A 25,548-nucleotide genomic window follows, 5' to 3' on the forward strand; every position below is an offset into this window, starting at 1 on the left:
TGTAGCTGAGACTCGCTGAGACTCATTCAGATGGTGTTTGTAGAGCTGCAGGGGGATGAAGACGGTGGGGACTTGCTTGAATTTTCAGAAAGTTTCCCTGCAGAATATTGGGTCAGAGGAGAAGAAATGGGGAGGGGGGGGGAGATAAGAATGTTGCCACAGGGGATCTTTTAGTCAGTGAACATTTTCTGCCGCAGCCTCTCGGAGCAGCAGCAGAACGCTCGCTGTAAATGACGCGCCAGCAGACTGTACATTTGACATCTACATGGAGAATCTGCCTTCTCTTCAGATAATATTTGTTCCCACTCTGTTTGTTTCTGCAGCCGTGCTACGAGCGAGTGAAGGACTGGCTTAATGAGAACCTGGTAGCCCTGTGGATCTTTGCTCTATGCACTGCACTTACTCAGGTAATTACTGTTTCTATAATGCCATTTACATTTTTAGCAGCCGTTAGCTCAGGACCTGTGTAACCCCAGATGGAGACGCTTGTCTTCAGGAAAACAGAGAGGGTGTGACGTTCCACAGCTCCTCTCCAGCGGAGTGTTAGCCTATGTGCTCCCGCCATCTGAGAGGACCCAGATCACAGTGCTGCAGGCGCACTCGTCTTCACACCAGAGCTTCCGTGCCCTTTAAAAAAATCCTCTATGCAGCAAAACCAGAATGAGCTGGACACAATCACAGCAGATTAAACAGGGCAGAGATTGGCCATGTTTGCCTGCTCACTCACAGCTGTAGACAACACAAATAAGCAAATTAAATCGTAGTTTTGTAACTTTTGGTAAATTTGCAAAGTTAACGACGCAGCTTTGCTGCATCTTGTGACTTTTGGAAAGGTTTTCCTGCTTTTACGTTGAGGTGTTGATCGGACACCCACAATTACCGACTCACTGAAAACACACCGTATCAAACATTCAGAAGTTTGGTTTTATGTTAAAAATTCCAAGTTGTGCATCAGCACAGCTCATTGTGTATGTTTGTGATCACCTCAGAAACATTTTGAAGGAAAATAATGAATTCCGTACTACAAAGATGCAGTGTTGGGCCGAACAATAAGGGAAGAAAGTCTTTATAACTTTTGTGGGGCCTGTTCTCAGAGCAGAATAGATATTGTTCATTAATCATGTGGATGACAACTACTACAAAAATACTCTGTTTTCTTCTTTCTTCTCCGTTTCTATATAAATCTAACCTCAGGGACTCCAGAAGATTCATTCCACTTAATTTGAGATAAATAAACCGTATTGTTGGGACAGTTAAGGGGATTTTGGACTTTAAAACCGCTGTGTGGACGTGGCTTGGATACACATCAGCTTTTTTCCTTTGCTGTGGAAACACCTGCTCGATCTCTTCTCCTTTGACAATTTTCTCATTTGGCCAAAAGCATCGATAAAATCGCCCAGCAGCCAACTGCTGGTCGGAACGTGTGGCAACATCAGCCCAGCTGAACAAATGGTCTGAGCACTGCCACGGGATCTGTGTGTTCAGCTATCCTGATGTTGAAAGGGAAGCTTTACCTTCGACTCAAATATGTTTTTAAAACTACAGCCGAGTCAGGAGGCAATAGTGATTGTGAGGCAGATGGGACAAACAGGTGGAAAAGAAAGGCATTATTCCCATCCACCCTGGGATGGTTTTGGATTTTTTCCAGAGCCTTCACCACTAATAATAGCATAAAGCAAAGCTGCATCTCACAGAAGTTGCCCACGTAGTGCAGCTCCATCAAGATCCATCTACCAGCGCAGCCTTGAGAGCTTGAGGGAGATGCCAGCAGGCAGGCAGGAGAGGTGGAAGGGGCCAAAATAGGGCAACAACTCAGCAGCAGGACCACTGTCTGCTCATTTGTGCAAGGACGAACTGGAAGACCTGTGCATAATGACCCCCAGCACGCCACCCGTGTCCTTGTGCATGTGTTTCCACCCCAAAAGACCCCATGAGTAGTTGACATCCACATGCATAAGCACAGGCAACAATGGAGTCCCATTAAGATTTCACACTGAGAACATGTGACAGAATCATAGAGCCTGAAAGACCCTGTGGAGAAAGTTCTCCAGCATGAGGGGTGGTGGATGATTGGAGGGCTGCATAGACCTTCATATTAGGAGGAGAGGTAGGAGAACCCTGCCTGCTGTTAGTTACAAGGATGAGATCCTCGTTGCCACTCCACAGACTGTCCAGAGGGCCACTGACACTCTAATCCAGGTCTGGGGGGAAATTCTCCAAGTCCACTGTCTAATAAAAAGCAATTTCTGGGTGTTTCATTCACCAGGAGCTGTTATGTTTGATTAAAAAGTTGATTTCACTTCTGTGAGCAGCGGATTTTAAGATTTTCCAGGACCGACTGACAAGACTTTTAGTGTAAACAGGGCCTGTCTGTGAAAATAATTGTCCCTTGTGTGATAATTAATACAGATAAAACCTCAAAATATTTAGAAACTAGAATAAATGCACGAGGAGAGCGCAGAAAGTTCATTGTTCCAACTTTAACAAACAGCAACGCTGTTTTAAGGTAATGTGCAAGCAACCACTCCCAGTTTAGATAGAAACTACAGCTACAGATAAACAAAGAGTGGGAATAAAAACAGCTTGAGTCTAATAGGTCATTAAAATTCAGAACAATCCGTGTGATGTCTATGAGAAAAGTTATTTCATGGAGCCAGTGAGACGTGGGGGGGGGGATATTCATCAAATTTGTATTTAAAGGCTTGATTGCTCTGAGAAGCAAATCAACATTAGAATATAAAGAATAAGCCCACCAGACAGACGTTCACTTCCCCTCCATGCACGGTCATCTGATTTGTTTTTTAATTACAGATCCTGGGCCTGGTGTTCTCCATGACGATGTTCTGTCAGTCGGTGAAAGTAGAGACTTTCTACGCCTGAAAAGAACAGTGCACTTCTGCACACTTGGATTGTTTTCCATCAGCGAGGGACAAATATAGACCCTGGTTCCTCCCTCATCTTCCCTCGCTCCCTCTTCTTACAGACTCTCCTTTGTCCTCTCTGTGACATACCCTATAGGATGGCACCAGTTCACCATTTTCCCTGCTAACTATCACACAAGCACAGTGGCCGTGTAATACCTGAGCTATTATCTTTGTTTTGCTCGGTGTCAAAAGCTAATTTTTGTGATACATTCTATGAAACCGTATTATGGAGATGTATAAAAGCGTGTAACTGTTTTTTAAAAAACAAAACAAACTGTTTTTAAATTATTTTACGTTCATATATGTGTCCAAAAGTGAAAGTGCAGACAGAAAAATGCTGCAAGTGCATGTCTTCTGCCATGGAGTGTATTAAATGTCTTGGCTCCACTAAAAATGCTCGTCAGGTTGTCGTTTCTGAAGCAGAGATGCTGAAGAGTTTAGGTGCAACCCTGCGGATAAACACGAGGGAAAAGGGACATTTGCCAGGAAATAGCATGCGAAGTCTCTCCACAGACCTGAAGTTATTAAAATAGGTTGTAACATGGAACAAATTAGGATTTAATTAAACGGTGGATAAAACAAGCGGTGCTGCGATGTCACGCTCTGTGAACATGCAGCTTTTCCGCCACTGGATTGAGGAGGGATGGGAGAACACCCTGAATTTAAATCCAAAAGCAGCAGGACACCCCAGCCCTGCCCCCACACCCAGCACCAACTGCATCTCCAGATTCATCTGCAGCCCCTGAAGCCACCTCTGGCTCCCTGAGCTGATGAGTCTAACCCAGCAAACTCTGATCGGACGGACCCACAGGAAGAAACCTTTTACTTTACGTACCAGCACGTCTGTGCCACGATCAGCAGGATGTCTAATTCCTTTGTTTCTTTGCTTCTGCTTTAAATCAAACCTGACTAGAGGAGCCAAAGTTCTAAAAAAAAAAAAATCAAAGGATCCTGGAAAAATTAAAAAAATCTCACATCCAAGACGACGAAACAAGTTAGGCTCTTGTCAGCAGCTGATGCAGCCATGAGAGTATTTACATCCTTACAGAGGAATTTATTCTACTGTTCCTCTCCTCACATCTTATGAAGAGCTTGGTTTCCATGACATTCAGCAGGAAGCACAGTATCATAGCATAACAAGATTTCCATGATGATGAACTTCAGTGAATTAAAAAAGGCCCATAACTGACTCCCCATGACCAAATGAGAACTCCAGAAACAATAGAAATTGGATTACACCTCAAAATGCTTTCAAATGCTGTTCTTTTATTCAGGTCTCATCATACTAATGGATATTTTGGTGCTAATGTTGCTGGAGTTCACACTGACTTGCTGCAGCACACTTAGATTTTTATGGCCGCTCAGTTGGAAACCTTGGAAGTATTTCCAATTCATCTCTGCAGCCATGTTCAGGGTGATGCTTGACTCGAGGTAACTCATGTGATCCAATCAAAGGAAATGCACTCACTGTATAAATAAATCAGTTGAGGGGAGCTTTTCAAACAGTGTCATTTTTTTTAATGATCAGATATTTATTTCTATAATAATATTCTCGTATTCAATATGCAAGGAGTATAAGCCAGGACGTTTTTGCAAATAGTGCAGCTATAAATGATATCAAATGAAAAAAAAAAAACTATTCCCAACTGAAATAAACACATTATTAATGTAAAAAAATTTTTTTTAAAATCTCCGAACGAAAAAAAAAAAATATGGGAAATGAACACTTCACTGATCATTTCAGCTGCAGCTGAAAGAGCTGGAAGGTCACACAAACGTGTCAGGATAAATGGGGGGAGCTCATTAATTCTAATGCCAGATGCCCGCCGGGTGGAAAAACTGAAAACATTTATCAGGATTTATTTGACATTCGCATTTTTAACCACACAGCGGCAATATTACAGGCGTCCTCATCAGAGAACTGACTGGACTGGCTGACTTCCTCCTGGCTCCCCGCTCGCAACCACCTCATAAAAACAACCAAAGCTATTTTACTGATAAAGCTCTTCAGGAATTTTCTGATTGTGCCCGACAGCTCCAACCTGTATTAGGAGCTGCTATTTTTATTCACATCTTGCAACTCCACACAGCACTGATACGCCCTTGCTCAGAAGCTTGGGCATCACAAAGTGCACAGTGGGGGCTGCATGTCAGGGGGGTTATTTCATTTAGAGCGCCCCCCCCCCTTAGGTCAACGGTGCACGATAAATGCTGGGCGACAACGATACTGAACGAGTGTCTGCAGCAGCTTATGTGACATTTATGGTCACATTAACGCACCCGAGGAGACGATGCATGACGCCACACCAGCACGCAGGTTATTGATCCAGATGACTGAGGTTACGGCCACGTTGGGCAGAGAGACCCAGCGGAACGTCTTCCTACATTACACAGGTGTGAAAATGGTGAAACGGCCTCGCTGAATTACTTCACTACCAAAGAATGATTGCATCAGCCCAGACTGGCGGGTCGTTCTTTACACTCCCACAGGAGAATAAAAAAAAGGGATGGATGGATGATCGGAACGCACAGCAGAGAGACAATTAAGGCGAACACACAGAGACACAAGAATAACATTAAAGAAGTACTAATTTTCCATGAGTTTGCATCTCTCAGCAGGATGTTCAAGCACCAAAGGAGACCTATCTGAAAACCCTATTCAGATGAATCTACTCGTGGTGAGCCAGGATGTGATAAAAGCTCTAAAGAACCATTAACCTCCAAGAAGTTTAAAAAAAAAACATTGTGTAAAAGTGGTACAGATGCAGACTCCGACGCCTCAGCGCCAGGAAGTCGGTGTACTGGATTCAACCTCAACGCTCCACAGATCTCCATTTCGTCTCTCCCATGTCATATATTATTCAGTCTTATGTTCGCGGGCTTTCTCCCGTCTTGTGCTTGATCAATAAAACATGGCTGTGTACTTGCTCCCTCACCTCTCCAGCCTCTCGCTGTGCTCCTCACACCCACCTGTGAGCCCACGCTGAGCTGATGAAACATAACAGACTGATGGCCCTTTCACACTGGGAACAAACGATTGCTTTCTAGCCTGTCAGGGTGTGCTCTTTAATTTGGAAAGTGAGTGGGAGTCACTGCTTTTCTTCACTGGTCAAGACACACAAGAAAAAAAAAAGAGTTCAGAAATAGTGAATTGCTGAGAAAAATGACCGCCAGAGGCAGGATCTGGGCGGGCAGCCGTCTGTATTGATAAAAGGTTCCAAATATTTTGGAACTTGACCCGACAAGTTACGATAGCTCTTCCCTGTCCACTGTTTATTGTGTCCGTCAGGACTGGCATCACAAAAACTGTGGTATTAAAGCTACCAGTTACAGCTGAATTCATGGTCGTGTGAGTGAAATTGATACCAAGAAACCATTTTTCTGACCCAGAAAGTGGAGCAATGTGCACACATCTACAAAGGGCCCCCCCTTGACTGACTTGCAGCTGTGTTTTGGAAGTTAACCCGCTCTTGTAATATCTATGCATCACAAATTCATGGATGATATTGCACCCTGCTGGCTTTCAAAAGGTCGTAGCGTCATGAATAAGAAACGTAAGACAATGTTGGCTCGCGGAGACACTCGATGTAATTGAGCCGTTTTATGCACCTCTCAGCGCAGGAAGTGCTTAAATGGAAATGTCTTTCACATGAAGAGCCCCAATAAGCTCCTCAGTCTCATAATCAAATTCAATCTTTATATTCATTCTGAGTTTAAGATATTACAGCCAGAAAGGAGCATGTGGTCGCTTAGTTTGACTGTGGAAGGGTGTAAAAATGAAAGGTCATCCATCAAGCAGAGTTTGATTAAACACACGCTCATAACATAAGACTCTCACTGAAGTGAAGGTTTTCAAGAAATAAATATAAGTGCACAATGATATCGAGGCCTCAGCTCTGGTGGATTCAGTCAGGAGAGGCTTAGGTTGTGCACAGCAGAAGCTGTCCCGATCGTTGAATCAGGAGAAGTCTGAGAAGTCACCTCATAAAGTCTTTTTCATTATTATTTAAAAACCTACTAATCAACCAAACAATCTAAACTAAGTTTCTTCTGCTGTAACAAATGATGTGCTGAGAATATGGGGCCCCCTGCCAGGGCTAAATATACAAACCGTGGTGTTGCGAGTGTTTGCAGGTTGTGAAATAGCCCACTTCTTTCTCCATGGCTTCATCTGACAAGAATGGATAAACAATCTACTGCAATCAAAGAATCTAACACACTTCTCACTAAGTGTTCTGAGTCTGAGTGCAAAATCAGGAGAAAACAAATGGAAGGTGGAGAATTTCATGGCTCATTGGGAGAAATGTTATTCTGGGAGACTAAAATTAGCATAAAAATGAAGCCTTCCAAAACTGGCCCCCAGAAGTCTCAGGATAAAATCAAGGGCCAACCTTACTCCTCATCAGACCTTAACTAGGGATTAGAATAAACAAAGATCTTCCTGGAGATTCAAATCTAATATAAACCAAATTCTCTCTCACAAGATGACATACAAATTTAAAACGAAGTGTGGTGACAGGAGATCTGCTTTGGACCATCACAATCATGCCTGACAGGTGAGTTGTTAACACTGGTTTTCCTTCAGGGATATTAAAGGTCAACCATTATTGATTCTGCATAAACCAATGAATAAATCACTGGTAGCATGATGAGGAACCTCCAGAGCAGCCAGATCTCACAGGCAAACCAGATCCTCCAAGAAGACGTGCAAACAGAACCTGCATCCACATCAGGTTCCGTCACAAGATTTGCTGCAACAAGTGCTTTACAAATGGGAAGTCCTTTAATAGGATAGTGAAAAGTCATCTAAAAGTGGAATGACATAAAATGACATGGGTGAGCTTGAAAGACATGAATCAATCTCTGTTGATCACAGACGCAGCAACAACATCGACGTGCCAAGAAAATATCAATTCAACTCACTTCAAACCCACATCCGACTGAAAATGTGTTAAAGCGGTCCGTATCGTGTAAAAATTTACAATCTTAACTTTTTGTTGTTTACACCTGCGACTTCCGCCCAACCTGGCTGCTGGCGAGTGTTCAAAGATAACAGCCTTAGTTTAGTTTTCTTACTTACATTGTGTATTCTGCGTGTGTTTCCGAACAACATTTTCGTCCAAGAATTTGTCTTAAGCAGACAAATCCAAAAGTCTTGTGATAGTTACTCTATTTTAAATTCGAACATGGTTCGAACTCACTTTAACAGTTAGCTAGCACGCTAGTGTTAGCCAGTCGCTATAAAAATGACTGTGACTAGACAACAGAAAGTAACGAAAACGAAACCACGGTTATCAAAATAATCAATAAAGTAAAAAATTGTTTTTATTTAAAATATTTTCAAAGGTTTTATCACATGGTATTTTTTATTATTATTATTATTATTATTAAAGCAAAGCCACCGCATATGTTGAACAGAAGATGGCGACAGTCGCACTTCGTCTAAAATCCCGCTTGTAAAGAAAAAAAACAAAACAGAGTTAAATCTACTTTTCTGTTCCTTATCACAGTTAAATCATCTCCACCACTCTGAAACTGAATTTGAAGAACAATTTGGTACTGGTTTGGTGTAGTTTCATCATTTTCGAATTCATGTTAGTATTTAGAAGATGATTTGGGGGTTCTATTGATTTTCAGGGATGTTGTTTAGGTCACTTAGCATAAATATTCTGGATATTAGTTGTAAAAAAGGTTTACACAATATTACAATGCAGATTTAATTGAGTCCAATTAAATGGCAACATTATTTGTACATTAAACTATAAAGCAATCACTGCAATCTAAATAAAAAAAGAATTTGCTGTCATTCTTGCTTTTGTTTTCAATTGCGCTCTCTCTCCATCTTCATAACACTACACATAATTCATATAAATTCTTAATAGCAACTGGTCTCGGTAGCATGGTCTTGAATGATGTATTATTAGTTAGGGACCAGTATTTCCTGAGGACACGCTTAGCCTTGTATAAAAGAGACACGGTGTACTTCAATCTTGTCAGATAATTTTTAAAAATAGGTTTCCCTTGTCATCATATGGAATTAAGAAAACAAGCCAAAAGCTTCCAACGGATGACATTAGCCAGTCTGTTTCAAAGCATTGAGTGTAGAGAATTACCCAATCCTCCTGCCAGTGATTCACTGTTAGACCTTTGATATTTTCAGATTAATAGACTGTTATCCTGTTTTCATTCCTGCAGCGATGAAAGGAATAATGGAGGCAACTGAAGTTAATTAGGCATCATTGCGGCCTACAGTTTCGGCAGGATTGACAAAAAATAACCCCTGCTGGACATAAACCACCAGCACAGATGGAGGCTTTAAAAAAAAAAAGAAGTGTGTTTTAAGTCACCAGAATGTAAACAGAGCAGTGATAGAAGGAAAATTATCAAGATAAAGAATGCTTTATGGGTGGAAAGGTGAGGATAGGAAGGGACAGCGATGTCTGCAACAATTCCCTAAATTGGTCTCTGTACAGACCAAGAACACCTTGAACACCCAGACTATCGTCAATTGTGGCGCATTTAAAACTTGGAAATACTTTTTATACCCAACGTTTGTAACTATCCTCCTCATGGGACTGGACAATGCACTCATAAATTGTGTTTGTGCTCATTTTATGGCTAAAAATGCCAATCACATGGTACCAAAATGACAGTTGTCTGTGGTGAAGTTCTGCTGATCAGGACACCTGTTGCTCTGATAAAACACCTAGAGTTGCTGTAAACAGTATGATCTGTCTAATCAGCTGTAGCAGCCGAGAGTACCGGTAGTTGTGTGTGCATCGGAACAGTTAAAAACATGACAGCAAACAGGAGAACCCTTTGCCTTATGTGGTTTCACGGAAAAGACCGACACGAGCTGTAACAGTACTAAAGAAAGTTTATTAGAACAATGAAAACATCATAAAGACAAAACAGCTATAAATCTAGAACAATCCTGTTTTTCTTCTATGTGTTGCGTGTTCGCACCACAGGGTAAATCAGGAATATTTAACCTGCAAAGTCAGCTTCCGCTAAGTTTCCACCTGCATGAAAATGTCACAATATGCCAGAAATGACAGCTTCTGGGTTTCTTTTTCTAAATGATAATCACACAGTTTTCCACACAAACACAATCTCTCGTACACACACACACACGTGTGTGCTGGAACACACTGACCAACGCTCCACTTTGGTCTTTTAGTCGTCTGGACGAAGCGCTATGCGCACCACCCGCAGACTTGTTCCAATCAGCTCTGCACTTGCCCCGTTGCGCCGTCAGGGCTTCAACAAATTGCCTGAACATGCACACGCTGTTTATTTATAATTATTTACAAAAAGCAGAGTTTGCTCCCCCCACATCTGCCCAGAACAGTTATCTGGCTCAGCAGGCAGCCCGGATGACGGTTTGAGGTTAGTGGATCCTTGTCAGCTCTTCCACAATCTTAATAACCTCGTCCACTGTGGCTTCACGCTTCATGCCGCTGCCGTCATCGATCTGAAATCAAGTAAGACAAAACAGTCAGCCCCCGCTTCTAATGAGGCAGACAACCAGACGGCCATGCCAGCAGATGAGCAGATAAACAAGTAACAGCAATAGAAAGAACCATTTGCCTCAGACATCGCACACCTGTGTCACAAAATGAGGCCTTTTCTTAATTTACCCAGTGATTTGGGGTAATTTGACCTGGACTTTTGGGGCTTTAACACAGGTGGGTAGCAGGATTCTGATTATTGCTGGGATGTTGGTGTGAAAATTGACGCAATTCCCAACTTTATGAGAGCTCTACTCTCATATGATCTACTCTGCTTCATGTTGATTCAGTCTTTTAAAAATGCCTCCATGGACTCGAGGTGCCATCATGGGATATTTACCATCTACAACTGACCATTTAATAAAGGTGTGCATCACGTCCAGTTTCATTTCACACTCCAGCTGACCCTTGGATATTAACAGGCCTTTCCTTGCAAAGATTATTTTCAAACCAGCCTTTAGGAAAGTGTTGAATGGAACCCTTTTGGTTATGAGCTCAGAAGGTGGTTGTGTAGCGGTGAGAGCCAAGACAACAGAACACTTATTTGCTTTTGCCACAGGTGACGCTACCACCTGTTCTTCCACTAAAGGTATTCCCAGCTTTTATCCTCAAAGCACATGAGCAATATAAGCAATATGTGTCTGAGGGCAGTGCTTCCAGCTAAATACAACAATAACTGCAACCATTAGTTTAACAGCTGCTTCTGATCATCACAAAAGCTGTTGTAAGCAACAGCATCCTCACTGTTATTATGTTATTATAAAGTGTTATAATATCTTTGTCTATTACAGGCTGCAACAAGCTGAGCCAATAAGGGGCTAAATTACTCTACCGAGTCATGTCTTGCTGTTCAATATTACAGGGACCTCAGTGTCGCTGAACAGGAGCTCCTACCTGTAGAGTGCTCACGACCTCCTGCATCTTGGCTCGGCCCAGGTCCAAAAAGCTCTCAATTAGATCCCCGTCGATAAAGCCCTTGGCCTGCTCTGTCTTGCGCTCCGTGTGGAAAGACCTCCAGGTGCCTCAGAGTCAAAGAAAATCAATACAAAGCAGCCACATCCACCGAGGGTGGCGCTTTAAGCACAATATCACACAATTCGCCCCAGGCGCACTCAACAAATATTCAATGTCAAGAGTTTGGCGTCCGCTAAACAAACGAGGTTGTGAAAACAGATGCCAGTGTCAGTTAAGTGGACTCTAAAGCCGATGCTGTCAGGAACTGTTGTTTTTAAGGCATGTCTGAAACAAACTGTCTCTAAATCAAATTTCAAAGTTACGTCATCAATTATGGCCACTGCAGTCTTACAACATTTGTGATGCAGGACTGCAGCACCCATATTTTAACCATCATAGTCTTTATTAAGCATCTGTAACAGCCCAGATAACCTTAGGGTGCTTCACAGAAACCCTGAGCAAATTACCCTGCCAGGAAAATCAGCCTTTTAACTGAAAGAACTCATACGAGGGACATGTCTGCTGATGGGTTGAGGAAGAGGAGAAGGGGTGTAAAGGAGGATGAAGTGTCCATTCACCAATCACAAAGACATGGCCACGGGGTCATGTGACAGCACTGAACATAAGGATATAAGCTGTGCTCGATCTTTCCCACACTCTTGATGACCTTGTTGAGACGGTTCTGCAGGTCCAGGAGGAGGCTGTGCCATCCTTCAGACAAGGATGTCACAAGACCTAAAACACACAAACACACACACTATGCTCACCAACACAAATTTTTTATATGATGTTGAATCTCTATCAAGAAATGACAGGCAGTGACGATGCTTGTAATGCACCTGTTGTCATTATGGCCACAGCAGCATCACATAAGGACAGAACATTCAACAATCTTCCATGTAAATACAGCTAATTCCTATGTAACACGTTTTTCACACAAATATAATTTCTGTGACAATGAATGCATTGTTGCAAGTCTACTGAGAAGTAATCTGCATTATTTCTCTCCCTCTCAAACACATGCATACATACATACGCGTGTGCACGCACGCACATGTGCAAAATGTGAAGGTCAGGTTGATTTGAAATGCAGATGTTGCTTCTTTGCATATTACAGTTTTGGAGGTTTGTGGGAGTCTAAAAGGGGTTTAATATATCCATGATTTGTTGTTTGAACTGAAAATATTTTCTCTCCCTTTGGTTGCTTTGTTTTTGAGTTAATTTAATTTAATAAGTTCTAAATAAAAATAAAAGTAAAAAAGAGGCTTTTACCAATGAATAATATTTGTCTTTTACAAAGAAAAAAACAATGCTAAAATGCTACCATCATCATTTGCTCAGACACCGAGGGAATTTTGCCCTGTCAAACAAAGGAGACATAAAACTGGATGAAGATCTGCTTTGAATTTAAATCTTTGTCCGTCACCACCGCTGATAACAGAGTTCTGATCTCACCGTCGCTGTCGAAGGCTTTGCAAGCAGACCGACGTTAATTCATAAAAGCTGGTCTGCTTGTTGGCCGTCAGCTTCTTTCCAAAAACATTTAATGCATGACAAATCTGGAGGAGCAACCAGATGAGCGGCCTTATTGGATGTCCTAATGTGGAAAGTTCTCTGCTCAAACTTTCCTCTGTGTTGGTGTTGAAATGAAAGCTGTGTCTCAACCATCTCAACTCCGTTTTGCATCTCTATCAGCATCACTGCGGACCAAAAATTTACTACTGAATCTGAGTAATGAGGTGTAAAAAGCTCCTCCTTCTCCTCCTCCGTTTTGTTTGCAATTGGAAACATTAGCGGCGAATAAATGGTTGTGACAAAAGTTTGTGTGGTCCCTAATCAGTCCGAGGTCTCATTACCTCAGTTAACTGATTACTGGAACTAAAACAACTGAAGTGTCCCTGAGCAGAGCCACCATCTCATCCTCACATCTGCTCATGTTCAATGACCTCAATTTTCTAAATGGAAGCCATAAAAAGGTTTCAAATTACCCCTGGAAACTGGTGTGGTGGGTTTTCTGACAAAACTGAAACGGTGCACAGATGTGGCACATGATTCTGGAACATAAACCTCAACATTGTATTGGAGTTTTCCTTTTTTGCTGGCATTTATATTCACCTTTTACTGGTTTCTCTGAACATGTGCCAGTCTCAAATGGAAGAAAATTGGAGCACATGCAGGAGAACTCAAGGTTACTTGAGTCAACACAGCCAGGCAGACAGTCTGTCAGTCAGTTGACGGTAACCAGCAAGTCAATCTTCCAATTAACCTTTTTCACTCCTGCAGCAGCCGTTTCAATTAGCATTCAGGTCACCGACCCATTCGGTTATTGATGCATAACTGCTTTTATGACAGAATATTCAGATTGTAATATGTGGTCCTGGCACAGTGCTGCTGGAACACTCAGATGTCAGAGCAGATTTAAGATACCAGACATAAGGAAATGTGTATTTTTATTCTTAAGAAGGTTTTAACAGCTTACAAAAAATATTTATTGTATCCTGGGCTTCATCATACCACAGATGTGTCTATCTGCTGTGTGCTTTTGCTAATATATTCTATATCATAGCTGCAGGATGTGTAGCACTCTGCTTCATTTGAATTTGAACCGTACATTATAAACTATAATGTAATTATGACAAAAAAAATCTATAAATGCTGTTTATAAACATTTAGTGTCTGTATGTGTGGGTGTGTGAGAAAGAGTGAGTGTGTGTGTGTGTGTGACATTGGAGGAGATGGGACTCACTGACTCTAAAACTATGATGAAAAAAATAATAGTTAATACGGTCGTAAATAATAGTAAAACTTTGATAGTGATGATAAATTGGTTATTAAACAACTCTGATAAAAACTAGGTTTGGGTTAATAGTTTCATTTAATTCTTTCTTAGCATAGAAAAACTATAGAAAAAGTTTCTCCCCAATCACCATTAAGGACTCAAAACTGGTTAAAAAAAATAGAAATAAAAAAAATACAATGGCAAATTCTTTGCACATTCGCTGGAGCTTGTTTGCAACTAGTACTAAAAGAAAGATCCAGATCAATTTATGCGTTTTATTAACAGTGTCCTCATCTGTAACAGTTACTAGGCAACCAGCAGACACTATAAGAAGTTATTGCTCCCAGACGAATAATATTCCCATAAAATTTGCCAGTATGGATTACAAGTTAGATACAACCCTCAAGAGTTAATTAGTGACCTTTTGAAGAGCTCAGAGGGGAAAAGTCATTTATGAAGACGGATCCAGAGAAGCTTATCACCATATCTTTACTCTCATATCAACTATCAATTTCATAAAGTTGACATTTTTATTTTAAAATTGATTTGTGTCTAAGCAATGCATGCCAAGCATTAAGGCAGTTGTTGAAAAGTTCATATTTAATGCAGTGAGACATTCACCTCCAGCGATGTCTCTCTTTACATGAGTGTGAAATGGTCCATGTACTCACCAATCATGCCAGTAACGGTGCCGAAGAGCACGGAGCCCTGAGTGGGCGTCGAGGTCTCGCCCAGATTCTGCAGCACCAGCGAGCCGTGGCAGAAGACATTGACAAACTCACCGAGGTGGAACACCCCCACCTCCTGCAGGTGCTGCCGGTCCTCATCCGTGGTGGCGGCACTGACCAGCAGGAGAAAGAGAGGATGCCAAACATTTCAGGTCAGACTGCAAATATTGACTGGTGGGATGTGTTTAGTGTGAAGAGGTCAAAAGAGAAAGGGATGACTAAAGCCTTCCGAACAAATCGAGGAGTACAAATGAAAAAACAAAAAGAAAGTTTGACATGTCTCAAGTGCCATTGATCGATTACAGATAAGAAAAACAAGCAGGGTGGAGACACTTGAAGAGGTGGAAAAGGTCAAAGTGATGGAGTTAGTGGAAAATGGGGTGAGGAAAAGAGGAGAGGAAGACAAATGTTATACAAAAGTAAAGGTCAAAAGTATTAAGAGGCCTGACCTGATAAATTAGGTGGATAATCAGTATTGGCATTAATGTAACACTTCATTTTCTGAGGGAATCTTCAAAAATATGTTGTAGGTGTTTGAGAAAAATATCATTTTAAAAACAGGAATAATAGACCATGAATAAAGTGAGCAACTCAGCTGAGTAGATAAAATACAAGACAAATGCAAGGACACAACATATTCACGTCATGAATGAAAACTTGAAATTTTGGATTGGATAAGTTTCCCTTTAGCGACTGAAGAAACAGCTCAAAATAGCATTTCATATTCCTCCTACCTGTCCTTCTGGCAGACGAAGAGATTGAAAGCATTCTCAGCCCCCAGGAAGTTGTCGTCATCCAAAATTTCCACAGCGCTCATCCAGTTAGGGTTGAAATCACGTGCAATCTACAAAATAGGGCACACCACAACCTCACTAGGTCAGAATTAAAGTCATTCAAACACGTCTTAACATGAGTTTTAACACCGTCTCAATTGTGGAATTACAGCGAGGTAGTTGGCAAAAGGGTGGTTCTCATCTGCGAGCAGAGGCTGCATAATGCATGAACGCAGAAGTCGACAGGCTTCTCGTGGGGGCACAAAACTTTGCAAGTATCCTTGAAGACATTCACATACTAAATTATGAAAAGGAAGAATAAAACTTGCCTACAACAGCCATTCTGTGTGTGAAAGCAAGCTGTGTCCTACATTCAGGAAGCATCGTGATTACATGCAGAGCCAAAGAAAGTTTTGTGGAAGACAATGAAACACTATCATTGTTTCACCGTCTACAGTAAAACTTGTCTCTCTCTCTCTCTTTTTGCAAACTATACACCAGAAAATATCTAAAATATAAGAACAGCCAGGCTGCAGGGCTCCAGCATTGGACTTGTAATCTAGTTGTTGTTTTTTTTAAAACTTATTTTATCTCTAACTTGTCTGATAACAACTTCATCTGCACTATACACGGTGGATTATTGTTCATTATTTATATTATCATGGCTGACAGTGAAGTAGAGGCATCAGCACAACGTTCTAAAGGAAAACATGGTGATTTAGAATATGCTGGGATGCTCGTTGTTTGGCCATCATACATTAGGACAAGGGGAATCTTTGGCTTTTGTCCAGAGATGTGTTTTTAAGTGAATCACCTCTTCAAAGTTCCCCTCCATGGGTTTGTAGGCCAGCAGCAGGACGGACCTCATTAGATCTCCCACCAGGATGAAATCCCCTTTGGTCTTCAGGTACAGGGCCATGATGTTGTTGTAGTGGCTGCACTCGGTCCTCAGTTCCTTCTCAGCTGTCCACTCGTACAGACGCACCTAGAGGAGACTCTCATTAGTAATTGTTTGTAGCCGCGCAGGCAGCTAAAGGTGAAGCTTCTGCTAATGGCTCCAGCAGCGGCATTTGATGAAGCTGCTGACACTTTTGCTCCATGGTGCCATTAGTCCAGATCAGATGGGCCTCGGTAAGTGTGAGACAGAAGAGCTGCCACATTATATGATCGGTTAACTGCACTCAAGCTTTTGCATGGTCCCACAATTGATGAAAATAACGTGCGGGAGAACAAGCAATAAAGGCCACTTATTTACTGGAGCAACTTTGGTTTTCAGTTTTAAATACCCCACCATATATTTTGGTGTCTTCATTTTATTTCCATCCAGAAAATTAAAAACAAATGTTTCGTTAATTTTAATTTGCAGTCGTTTCTGCATCTGCACCATTACTTCGTAAGAAAATACACAGAATTCATGCAGAGAATCTGCTGCTGTACATGAATCAACAGGTTTTTCCATATTTGAATAACCGTGTTTGTCAAAAATCTCAAATGTGAGCGAAAGAATCATCACACCCCGCAAAGTTATCAAAAAAGATGTTATTTGTGACAGAAACACTGAACATAGAATATAACTCAAAGAATTTTGTGGGGTTTTACAAATTCATCCTATTTGATTCTCAGCATTTTTAAATAAAACAGCTGTTTAAGATTTCAATCCTCTAACCGAGTGAGTCTGTAACACGGGCAGAGGGACTTGTGCCTATTCAATCTCTACCTCACACCCATTCAAACAGAATAAAGCCACTTAAATATTCAAAGGGAGGTATGTGTTTCTTCTTGAAAATTTGTGTTTCTTCTCAGAAAATTTAATTCAAAAGGGAGAAGATTTAAAAGACTCGTGTTTTTCAATAGAACTCCGATTAACTACAGTCCAAAACTACAGTTTGTGTTTCTATAAAAGCAAAACTTCCCTTCAGTGTGATAATGAAAAGCAGCACTTCAACAAGACAAGACCAAGGATTTGAAGTTTAGCTTTAAATACAATGAATCATCTGTGCAGCAACATTACTGCAGCCACCCAGATGATTTAAAGGGCTAAAAAGTTGCCATCTCCTACAAATGGCAAAATACTGCAAGGCAAGTCTGCCAGAAATCTGGAGATAATCAATAATTCCAGGTCGCCTTGACAAAGCCAAAGAGTCTGACAGACAAACAGCAGTCACCATCTGTCTGGCTGCTGGACAGGTCTGACTGAAAAACATTTTTTCAGTTGGTGCTTTAGACTAGAGAGTTACTGGATACTTTTTCCTTTTTGTAAAAACAGACAAGAATTACAGATCATTGTGGTATTGATAGATAACAAATGTCTCTCTATCAGTGTTATCTCCTTTGCTTCACTCAAAACACACAACATTAAGCCCAAAATTCTGAAATATTTAAGCACAACAGGCCAGGTCCTGGCAATCTCTCCATCATGAGGCGCGCCTGCGCCGGGGAGCTGCTTTCTGATTTTTAGGTGTGACTGTCGATGATAAATGAGTGATTCTGCAAATGCGTGAGGAAGGAGCTGACATACAGATCAGTATTCTTCAAGCACAGCTACAACAAGCTGTTCCTTAGTGCAGAAAGTTGAAATGATTGCATAAAGTTGCATGGTTGAACAGAACTTAAGAGTATTGGTTGAAATGGTATTGACAGCTGGAATTTTTGAGACTACTGTACAAAATTTGTAAAAGGAATGAATAATCATTTCAGTTGCATGACTGACAAACAGTCTTAATGATAGGAGGGAAAACTTTACAGAGGTGATGCATTTAAGATCTCTACCTGTAAATTCTGATTTGAAAAATTATCAACAAAGTCTTTTTAAAAGCAGCATAAAGATGCATTAGGCCTCACAGATGGAGACGGAAGAATGTAGCAGGTAATCATTTAAAGTGAACCCTAAGGCAAATTTAACATTTAAGCTACAGATTCTTGCAAGTCTTTAAAAATCCTACACATCAGATAAGTCAAGTCTTGCTCACAATTGTGGGAGCACTTACTGTGCTATTGATGCTGGCCAACAGTTTGCCATTGAACTCCACCATAGAATAGACAGCTCCTTTCACCTCCTTCTCAGCCACAGTTTGGAGCTTACCTGGAGGGAAAAAGCTTGATCTATATCAGGCTTCCACTAAAAATCTGAGTAATGTCATCCTGAATTAGCACTAGAATGAGATCAGTGAGGTAAACAGGGAGAAAGGTGAAGGAAAAGGCAATGCATTCAGAGTAAGATCTAAGATAAATGATTTTTAAAAAGCATGAGGTGATAACAGAAAGGCAAGAAGTGCATCTTTAAAAGGCTGAATGAAAGAAAATGAGAGGATCAATGGAGGTGAGCTAAGACTAAACAAAATTGATCAAGAATGATTAAAGGAGAAAAGAATGGCAGTGCAATGTGAATGGAGCAATGCTGGAGGGAATAAGGAGAGCAAAACAAAAGCTGAAGAAGAAATAGAGAGAAAAGGCTTCTTACCATCAGTGTAGTGAAAGACAATGATGCGCCCCTGTTTGGGTTCGGCCTCCTCTGGATAGACCATGGCAGTTCCAACCACAAAATACACTGATGGGTCCTTACCCAGGCGACACGACACCATGCTCAGGGCATACTCACTGGGAAGGAACTGATGGGCATGAAGAACTGATGGAGAAGGCATAAATTCATATAAAAATGTGTTCTTCACAGCTACAGTTATTACTTCTTATTTAACTGTTCATATAGACAAAGCAGAGCAACATCTCATTACTGGTTACCACACAACTGAAAACTGCCAGTCAATAAGCCTCAACTTTGATGATCTGGAATGTGTTTCCCTATGCTAAAGCAAAGTTTCATAGAGGCCAACACCAGCCCAATCATGTCTGCTAAACATGATGCCATTTCAACATCACCAAAGAGCCCACAGATGGTAAAAGTCTTACCCTATCAACACAGATGCCAAAACACATGTCCTCCGTTATGATGAAGGAAGCATGAAATATTTCTAAAGAAATCTGGTCACGTGTCAAGTTCACGACAGTATCGATAACGTCAAATAGAAATCTGTATGATCTTGTTTGTCAACATACTTTTCTTATACAGTAGGTCACCTTAGCTTTAATTAAAGGCGTGTTCAAATGTGATATCCTCTCCTTTACTGTGGATGTCGTTTGATTTTACAGCGCTGCTAGAATGACCTGCACAAACTAAGCTGACATGAAAACCAAATAATAAATGGTAAATTGCATATTCTGGAAAGTATGGCTGTAACAGCACTGGGGCACAAATTCTGTTTAGAAACTACAGCATAATGGACAGTCAAATATGAGAGAGTGGGCAATAATTTGACAAATGCTAATGTTTTCTATTCCCAAAATGAAAATAGGGGGGTGTTTATAACTTTTAAGCCCATTTGATTACTTTTGACGAAGGCTGCAGCTCCCCAAATCACCATAGAGCAATTTCAGACAGTAAAGACTCCATAATAAACTAGAGTTATGCATCGCTGTGGACACAGTGCAATTTTACTTCTAGCTTCTCATCACCATCTCACTATTACACACTCATACTTTAATAATACAGCTCTTCTTTCAGTGATATGTTGTACATCAAAGAGAGGATAATTCAATTTAATTGGTGAATTTGCTTACCATTCACAGTTAAGTTATAAAATGACTTATCTTTGTTAATTGGTTTTCCTCTATATTTCACCTAAGTCTATTTGAATAAGTCATAATGGATATAAAATAGAACAATGAGGATGAGATACGATGGCAGATTTTGAGCTTTGATCTATTTCGCAATAATATACTGACCAATTACCTACACCCATTACAACTACAATCATTTTTGGATGTTAACCTGAAAGAGTTTGTCTTTAGTATCGGTCTAAAATTAAATCAAACATGTGCTGCTGCATTTAATAACTATTAAACACGATCAATGAACATTACAATATTAATAAAATGTTGCTGTCTGAGTGCGCAGTAAAAAATATCCAGTTAATTGGAACACAGTGTGGAAAATGAGATTTTTTGATTACATAATTAAAGATATTGTAGTCTTTGGATTTTAATAGAAATTGGTAATGTAAAATCAGCCTTGGAGAACAGATTGAAGCAAAATCCTCCCACAAACAAAGTTACACCACCAATGTGTTTAGCTGCTTTGTTAATGAGTGTGGTGTAAAAGATAAATATGAGCAATGACAAAACATCACAATTAAAGATCGTACAAAAGTTAGGTTAGGTCAAATCAAATGCTCCATTTCACCTTCAAAGGTGTGTTGATCCACAACCAGCAAGCTGTGAATCTCCACCTCTTCGCCGAAAGAGGATTCGTGTGGTGAAGTGCTACTGGGGAAAAGTTTGCTGGAGCTCATGCTGCTGGAAAGGGCCTGTAAGAAGATTCATTTATAAGACAGTACAAGCGGACATGAGCAAACCAGGAGAAAACAAATAAAGGATAATAATAGCATCTCAAATTGGACCTCTGTGTGACCCCAGCAGCACAGCGAACACCATCTGTGGCACCAGATGTGCAGCATTTAAAATTTTGATTCTTCTTGCATGAGTAGTTCTGATTCCAAAAAGTGCTCTGCTGCAGTCATATAAACACAAATAAAAGCACCATTCACCAACCTGTGTCCACAGGCAGGCTGAGGAGTCTGGCTCAACGAACACAAAACATACTGCAAAATGCGACTGAAAGGAGGAGCTTTTCACGTACAAATCACTTCAAAAAAACAGTTTCATTCACAAAGTGATCTCGTTAAAATCATCAGAGCTGCGACAAAGCCCAAGATCAATTTGGTTATTAAATGTTAAGACCAAACTAATCTTTTATTGAAACAACAGTTCCAAATCCTGTAATTAAAAGACCAAAGTAAAGAGAAGAATAATAAAACCTAAATGAGTATTTATCTAAACATTCTTCTGTCAGGACATCTGAAATGGCTACTGTCTTGATATTGCTGTCCTTAAGAATACACCGAGTTTAGTCTGCAGGGTGAGAAAAGACACGCCACACAAAACTTTGGGTATTTATCTTCTAAAGAGTGTGGTGCAATACCTGGGTGCTCGCACTGGGTCGAACGGGCGATGTGGTGCCACTCACATCCTGAATTTCCACCCTGCTGGACAAAACTCCAAAACACTGAGAAACCTCCTGGTAACAGATTCGCCTGAAAGGGGGTTGACAGAGGGAGAGTAGAGCAGGAAAGACAAAAGAAAAGACTGAGAGGCATGGCAACAGCATAAAAATTGTAAGCAGAAGAAAAGACACACCTGAATAAACTGCTATGTTCTGACAGAATAAACTAAGAGCAAACCTTTAATTTACTGTAAAATGTCACACAGAGTTAAACATCACAGAAAAAGGAGTATTCCGGAAAAGTCTCAGCAAAGAGCAGATGAAGGGACTGAATCATTTATTACTAAGTTAGTTCTAACTCAGTGACAGCAGAAGTGCTGACCTGGGAGACTCGTAGAGGGGAACGGTACGAATGTGGAGCTTCTGGATCTCATCTATTGTCCCAATGGTCAGGGTGCTGTTGTTGGCCAGAGCCAGACTGTTAAAGAAACAACAATGAGGGAAACATTACAAAAGTAAATATGAGTGCTAATTAGCCCAGTAAGCTGTAGAAATTATTTAAACAAAGTGGTTGTCCATTGAAGCAATGGGAATCTTTATAACAAGAAGAGAGGGAAGGTTCTGCAGCTGACCTGTCAGGGTAACCCTCAGAGTTGAGTGGACACATGTAGTTGACCTCCTTAAGGTTGACGTTGGAGAAGACCAGCTTGTGATTGGAGGAGTAGATGACAGTCGGTCGGTCAGAGCAGGCAAACACATTCGAAGTTGAAAGAGATCTGAATGTCCTCAGCACAGTGGGCTGGGTTCCCAGAGTGACCTTCTTGCACTCGCTTAGGGCACCTGTTGCAAGCAAAATTGCAAATTTAGATGATTTTTATGTGTGTGGATGCTAGCCTCAAATAAAAATTTAATAAAAAAGACCAATGTGGGAAGCTTTGACCATAACAAACCGTATTTGTCACAAACGGACAGGTGTACCTTTAAAAAAAACAAACAAAAAAAAAACAACTGACACATACAGCACAATTTGCTGAAGGCATCCAGAAAATGATTATTTGAAGCTTTCCCTTGAGGCCAACTAGAGAGACTATCGCTTGGTTGTGTGGTTGGAGTTGCTGCGAGTATTCATAAAAACCCTGAGCATCAAAACAGACACCTTTGAGCAATATTATAGGATAGTGTTTGTTTTAAAGCTTGAATGTACTACTAAGGCACATAAGTGACAATTTCTGCCTCTGGAAAAAGAAAAACAGGTTACCAGGTCACTCTTTGTGCTCTCAAATAAATACTGTTAGATCCAGTAAGTAGTATGTGGTTTTCAGATAAAAGGCTATAAAAATCCAGGGCAAAGCCTGTGAGACAAATCTTTTTTGCTTTAGGAAATAAAAGTTATACCTCTGGAAAGTTTCTGAAAAAAGAAATAACAAATCCTGGTTACATTATGTAAACCCAGTGACTTCCCTTCTAGTGAAATTAACTTTTTTTTTTAAAAAAGAAACATTTATATTCATTCAGCATTTGGAGGGCAAAATGGCAGATTTTTCCATCCTCAAAAAAATTCTTCAGCCAGAAAAGTTTCTCTGCTGCTGCTGCAATAAAACTAAAAATTTGCAGTTAGTAGTTCATGGAGAATTGCCTATTCTGAAAATTAAAATGGTTCCAGACAGATGCCTGTGGCTTTGCTTCAGGCCTTGAATTGCTCAGAGAATGCTGGGTAGTGCTGTTGGTGAGAAAGACCTACCAGTCTGCAGGTCCAGACCAAAGTAGAAGAGGGCTCCATCTCCGAGCGCACAGAGCAGATAGTAGCTGCCTTCGAAAGTGGTCATCAGGATTGAGCGAGGGATGATCTCTGGGGACACACGCAGAGGAAAATGATTTATTTTTCCTTCACAGTGGAACAACCCAGTGATAAATGTGCGTAAAAGCATCTTGTCAGAAAGATCAATAGGAGTCACCGGTCAGAGTGGCTGCCGACTCTCAAAAAAGAAGAAAGGAAAGTTGTAAATGGTCTTTGACTTTCTGTTTGAGTGACAGTCCAATTAGATAAACACACTTCCGATCAAATGTTTTCTGTTCGATGCTCCAAAAGTAGCACCATCTTTGTGAGCAATTTAAAGTTTTTATTAAGCTGCACAGAATTTTTACCCATGTTAGAATACAGCAAACTTCTAAATGCAGCTAAATTTTCATGTTTCTCCATAGTCTGCACACACGACTGACCTTATTTCAAGTGTGCACTGTGCAGCCTTCAATTAAAAATGATGTGATAAGGATGTGGCAAATTTTACTTGAGAAGTACAAGTCCCTTCTCTATCTGTTTACCACATAAGGAATTCGAATCCCAAGTGACTTCTGAGCATTTGACTCCATTTTAAAAAGCACAACGAGAAATTAGTGTTTAAAAATTCATAATTTGACCAGACAGGTTTAACAATTATGACGCCGGTTGATCTTTCAATAATACAATATAATATAATATATTCATCCTAATAAACCAGGGTCCTTTTCACCCCTCTCACTCACCTCCACCCAACATTTCCTTGTGCAGGGGTGTAAAACAGGGCAGTTTAAGTACGCGGGCCGAGATGTCAGTCCAGAGCCCCACAGCGCAGAGAGGTGACTCAGCACCAGCTTCTCCCAGAGGAGTGATATCCAGGCAGGCCACTTCATGTTCCATCTCTGTGGTACTAAAGATGGTGTAAATTCGTGAGAAGACAGTGACAGTTGCCCTGCTGTGACCAAAACTATAAGCAGATTTGCTTTCTGTGTGTGATGCAAATTCAGAGGTGGTCTAACATTCTATGTAATGGTGGAAAGTTCTGAGCCAGATGGTTTTTAAAATTCATTTAATAAGTTCAGATGTTCTCTTGAATTTATTGATCCCTAATCATGAACTGACACACAGATCTCTGCACCTCTGATCTGTTATTAACACGTACTATACAATACAAAATGTGCTGTCCCTTTTCTCTACAGGTTGGGATTTCCTCAGATGAAACAAGATAAAATTATTTGCAATATTGCTCAGACTAACACTCTGATATAAAATTTTGGATATTCTGTAACAAATCTGATGATTGATCTGTTTACAGCTTTACAAAACATTACTGATCTTCTGACAAATGTACCAGAAATGCCTCCTCAGGCCTTTATCTCCCTGCAGTACCTACTGGGGGAAATAAACCACATCTTGGGGGTCATTTATTAGATCTTGTTTCAGAAAAGCGCCTTAAACTACAAAGACAATTAAGATGTCAAGAAAGCCTATACCATAATTGAATATGGTCACTTAACTATGCAAATAATGTAAGATAAATCACCGTTAGAGAACTAGTTGATAAAATACACAGTAGCAATGCAGTACTTTCAAAGGATCACTTTACAAGCTCCGTTTCTATAGAAATCAAAGAACCTTCTAGTATTATTCTATTATAACTGAATAGCTGTTAAAGTAAGTGTACGGTAATAATGGCACAGAGGCAGCCACACCGGGACACCATAAAAAGACAGATGGAAATATGATTAAGTCTAAGAGAGTCTACATTTGCTGAACACATCCGAAATTAAATGCAAAATTTTCCTCTCCAAATCCCTTTAGACAAAGAAGGCTCAAACTACAGTGATGACGATAAAAACTCAACTTTTAATTGGATGCTTAAAATGAAATAAGCCACAGCACCGAAACTATTCATATAAATGACATTAATCATCTTGCTACAATGCAAAATGTGATGTGAAGAATAAATATGAGCTAAAATCCCTGACCACTGTTGAGACCTCAAGATTTCCATTTTTCTTGTGCAATCAGACATACTGCAGTAGAT

General features: G+C 40.5%; 2 protein-coding genes across 4 annotated transcripts in view; one reads left to right on the plus strand and one right to left on the minus strand.

Annotated features, from left to right (window-relative positions):
- Positions 1 to 3,318, plus strand: part of tspan4a (tetraspanin 4a) — a 68,933-nt gene extending 65,615 nt beyond the window's left edge. For all 3 annotated transcript variants that reach the window (XM_003969631.3, XM_029845744.1, XM_029845745.1), the window contains 2 exons: positions 324 to 407; positions 2,812 to 3,318. In XM_003969631.3, coding sequence (XP_003969680.1) covers positions 324 to 407; positions 2,812 to 2,880 — 153 coding nt within the window. In that variant the 3' untranslated portion in view covers positions 2,881 to 3,318. The remainder of the gene's footprint in view (positions 1 to 323; positions 408 to 2,811) is intronic.
- Positions 3,319 to 9,782: 6,464 nt separating this feature from the next.
- ddb1 (damage-specific DNA binding protein 1) overlaps positions 9,783 to 25,548 on the minus strand; it is a 28,564-nt gene continuing 12,798 nt past the window's right edge. Inside the window, exons 14-27 of the mRNA XM_003969632.3 lie at positions 24,248 to 24,411; positions 23,466 to 23,573; positions 22,357 to 22,564; positions 22,107 to 22,202; positions 21,704 to 21,815; positions 20,906 to 21,029; positions 19,130 to 19,294; positions 18,657 to 18,751; positions 16,484 to 16,654; positions 15,631 to 15,740; positions 14,840 to 15,009; positions 12,022 to 12,124; positions 11,330 to 11,453; positions 9,783 to 10,398 (exon numbers count right to left, since the gene is read on the minus strand). Of these exons, the coding sequence (XP_003969681.1) occupies positions 10,315 to 10,398; positions 11,330 to 11,453; positions 12,022 to 12,124; positions 14,840 to 15,009; positions 15,631 to 15,740; positions 16,484 to 16,654; positions 18,657 to 18,751; positions 19,130 to 19,294; positions 20,906 to 21,029; positions 21,704 to 21,815; positions 22,107 to 22,202; positions 22,357 to 22,564; positions 23,466 to 23,573; positions 24,248 to 24,411 (1,834 nt within the window). The 3' untranslated portion in view covers positions 9,783 to 10,314. The remainder of the gene's footprint in view (positions 10,399 to 11,329; positions 11,454 to 12,021; positions 12,125 to 14,839; positions 15,010 to 15,630; positions 15,741 to 16,483; positions 16,655 to 18,656; positions 18,752 to 19,129; positions 19,295 to 20,905; positions 21,030 to 21,703; positions 21,816 to 22,106; positions 22,203 to 22,356; positions 22,565 to 23,465; positions 23,574 to 24,247; positions 24,412 to 25,548) is intronic.

The sequence above is a fragment of the Takifugu rubripes genome, chromosome 13, assembly GCF_901000725.2.
Source record: "Takifugu rubripes chromosome 13, fTakRub1.2, whole genome shotgun sequence".
Lineage (NCBI taxonomy): Eukaryota > Metazoa > Chordata > Actinopteri > Tetraodontiformes > Tetraodontidae > Takifugu > Takifugu rubripes.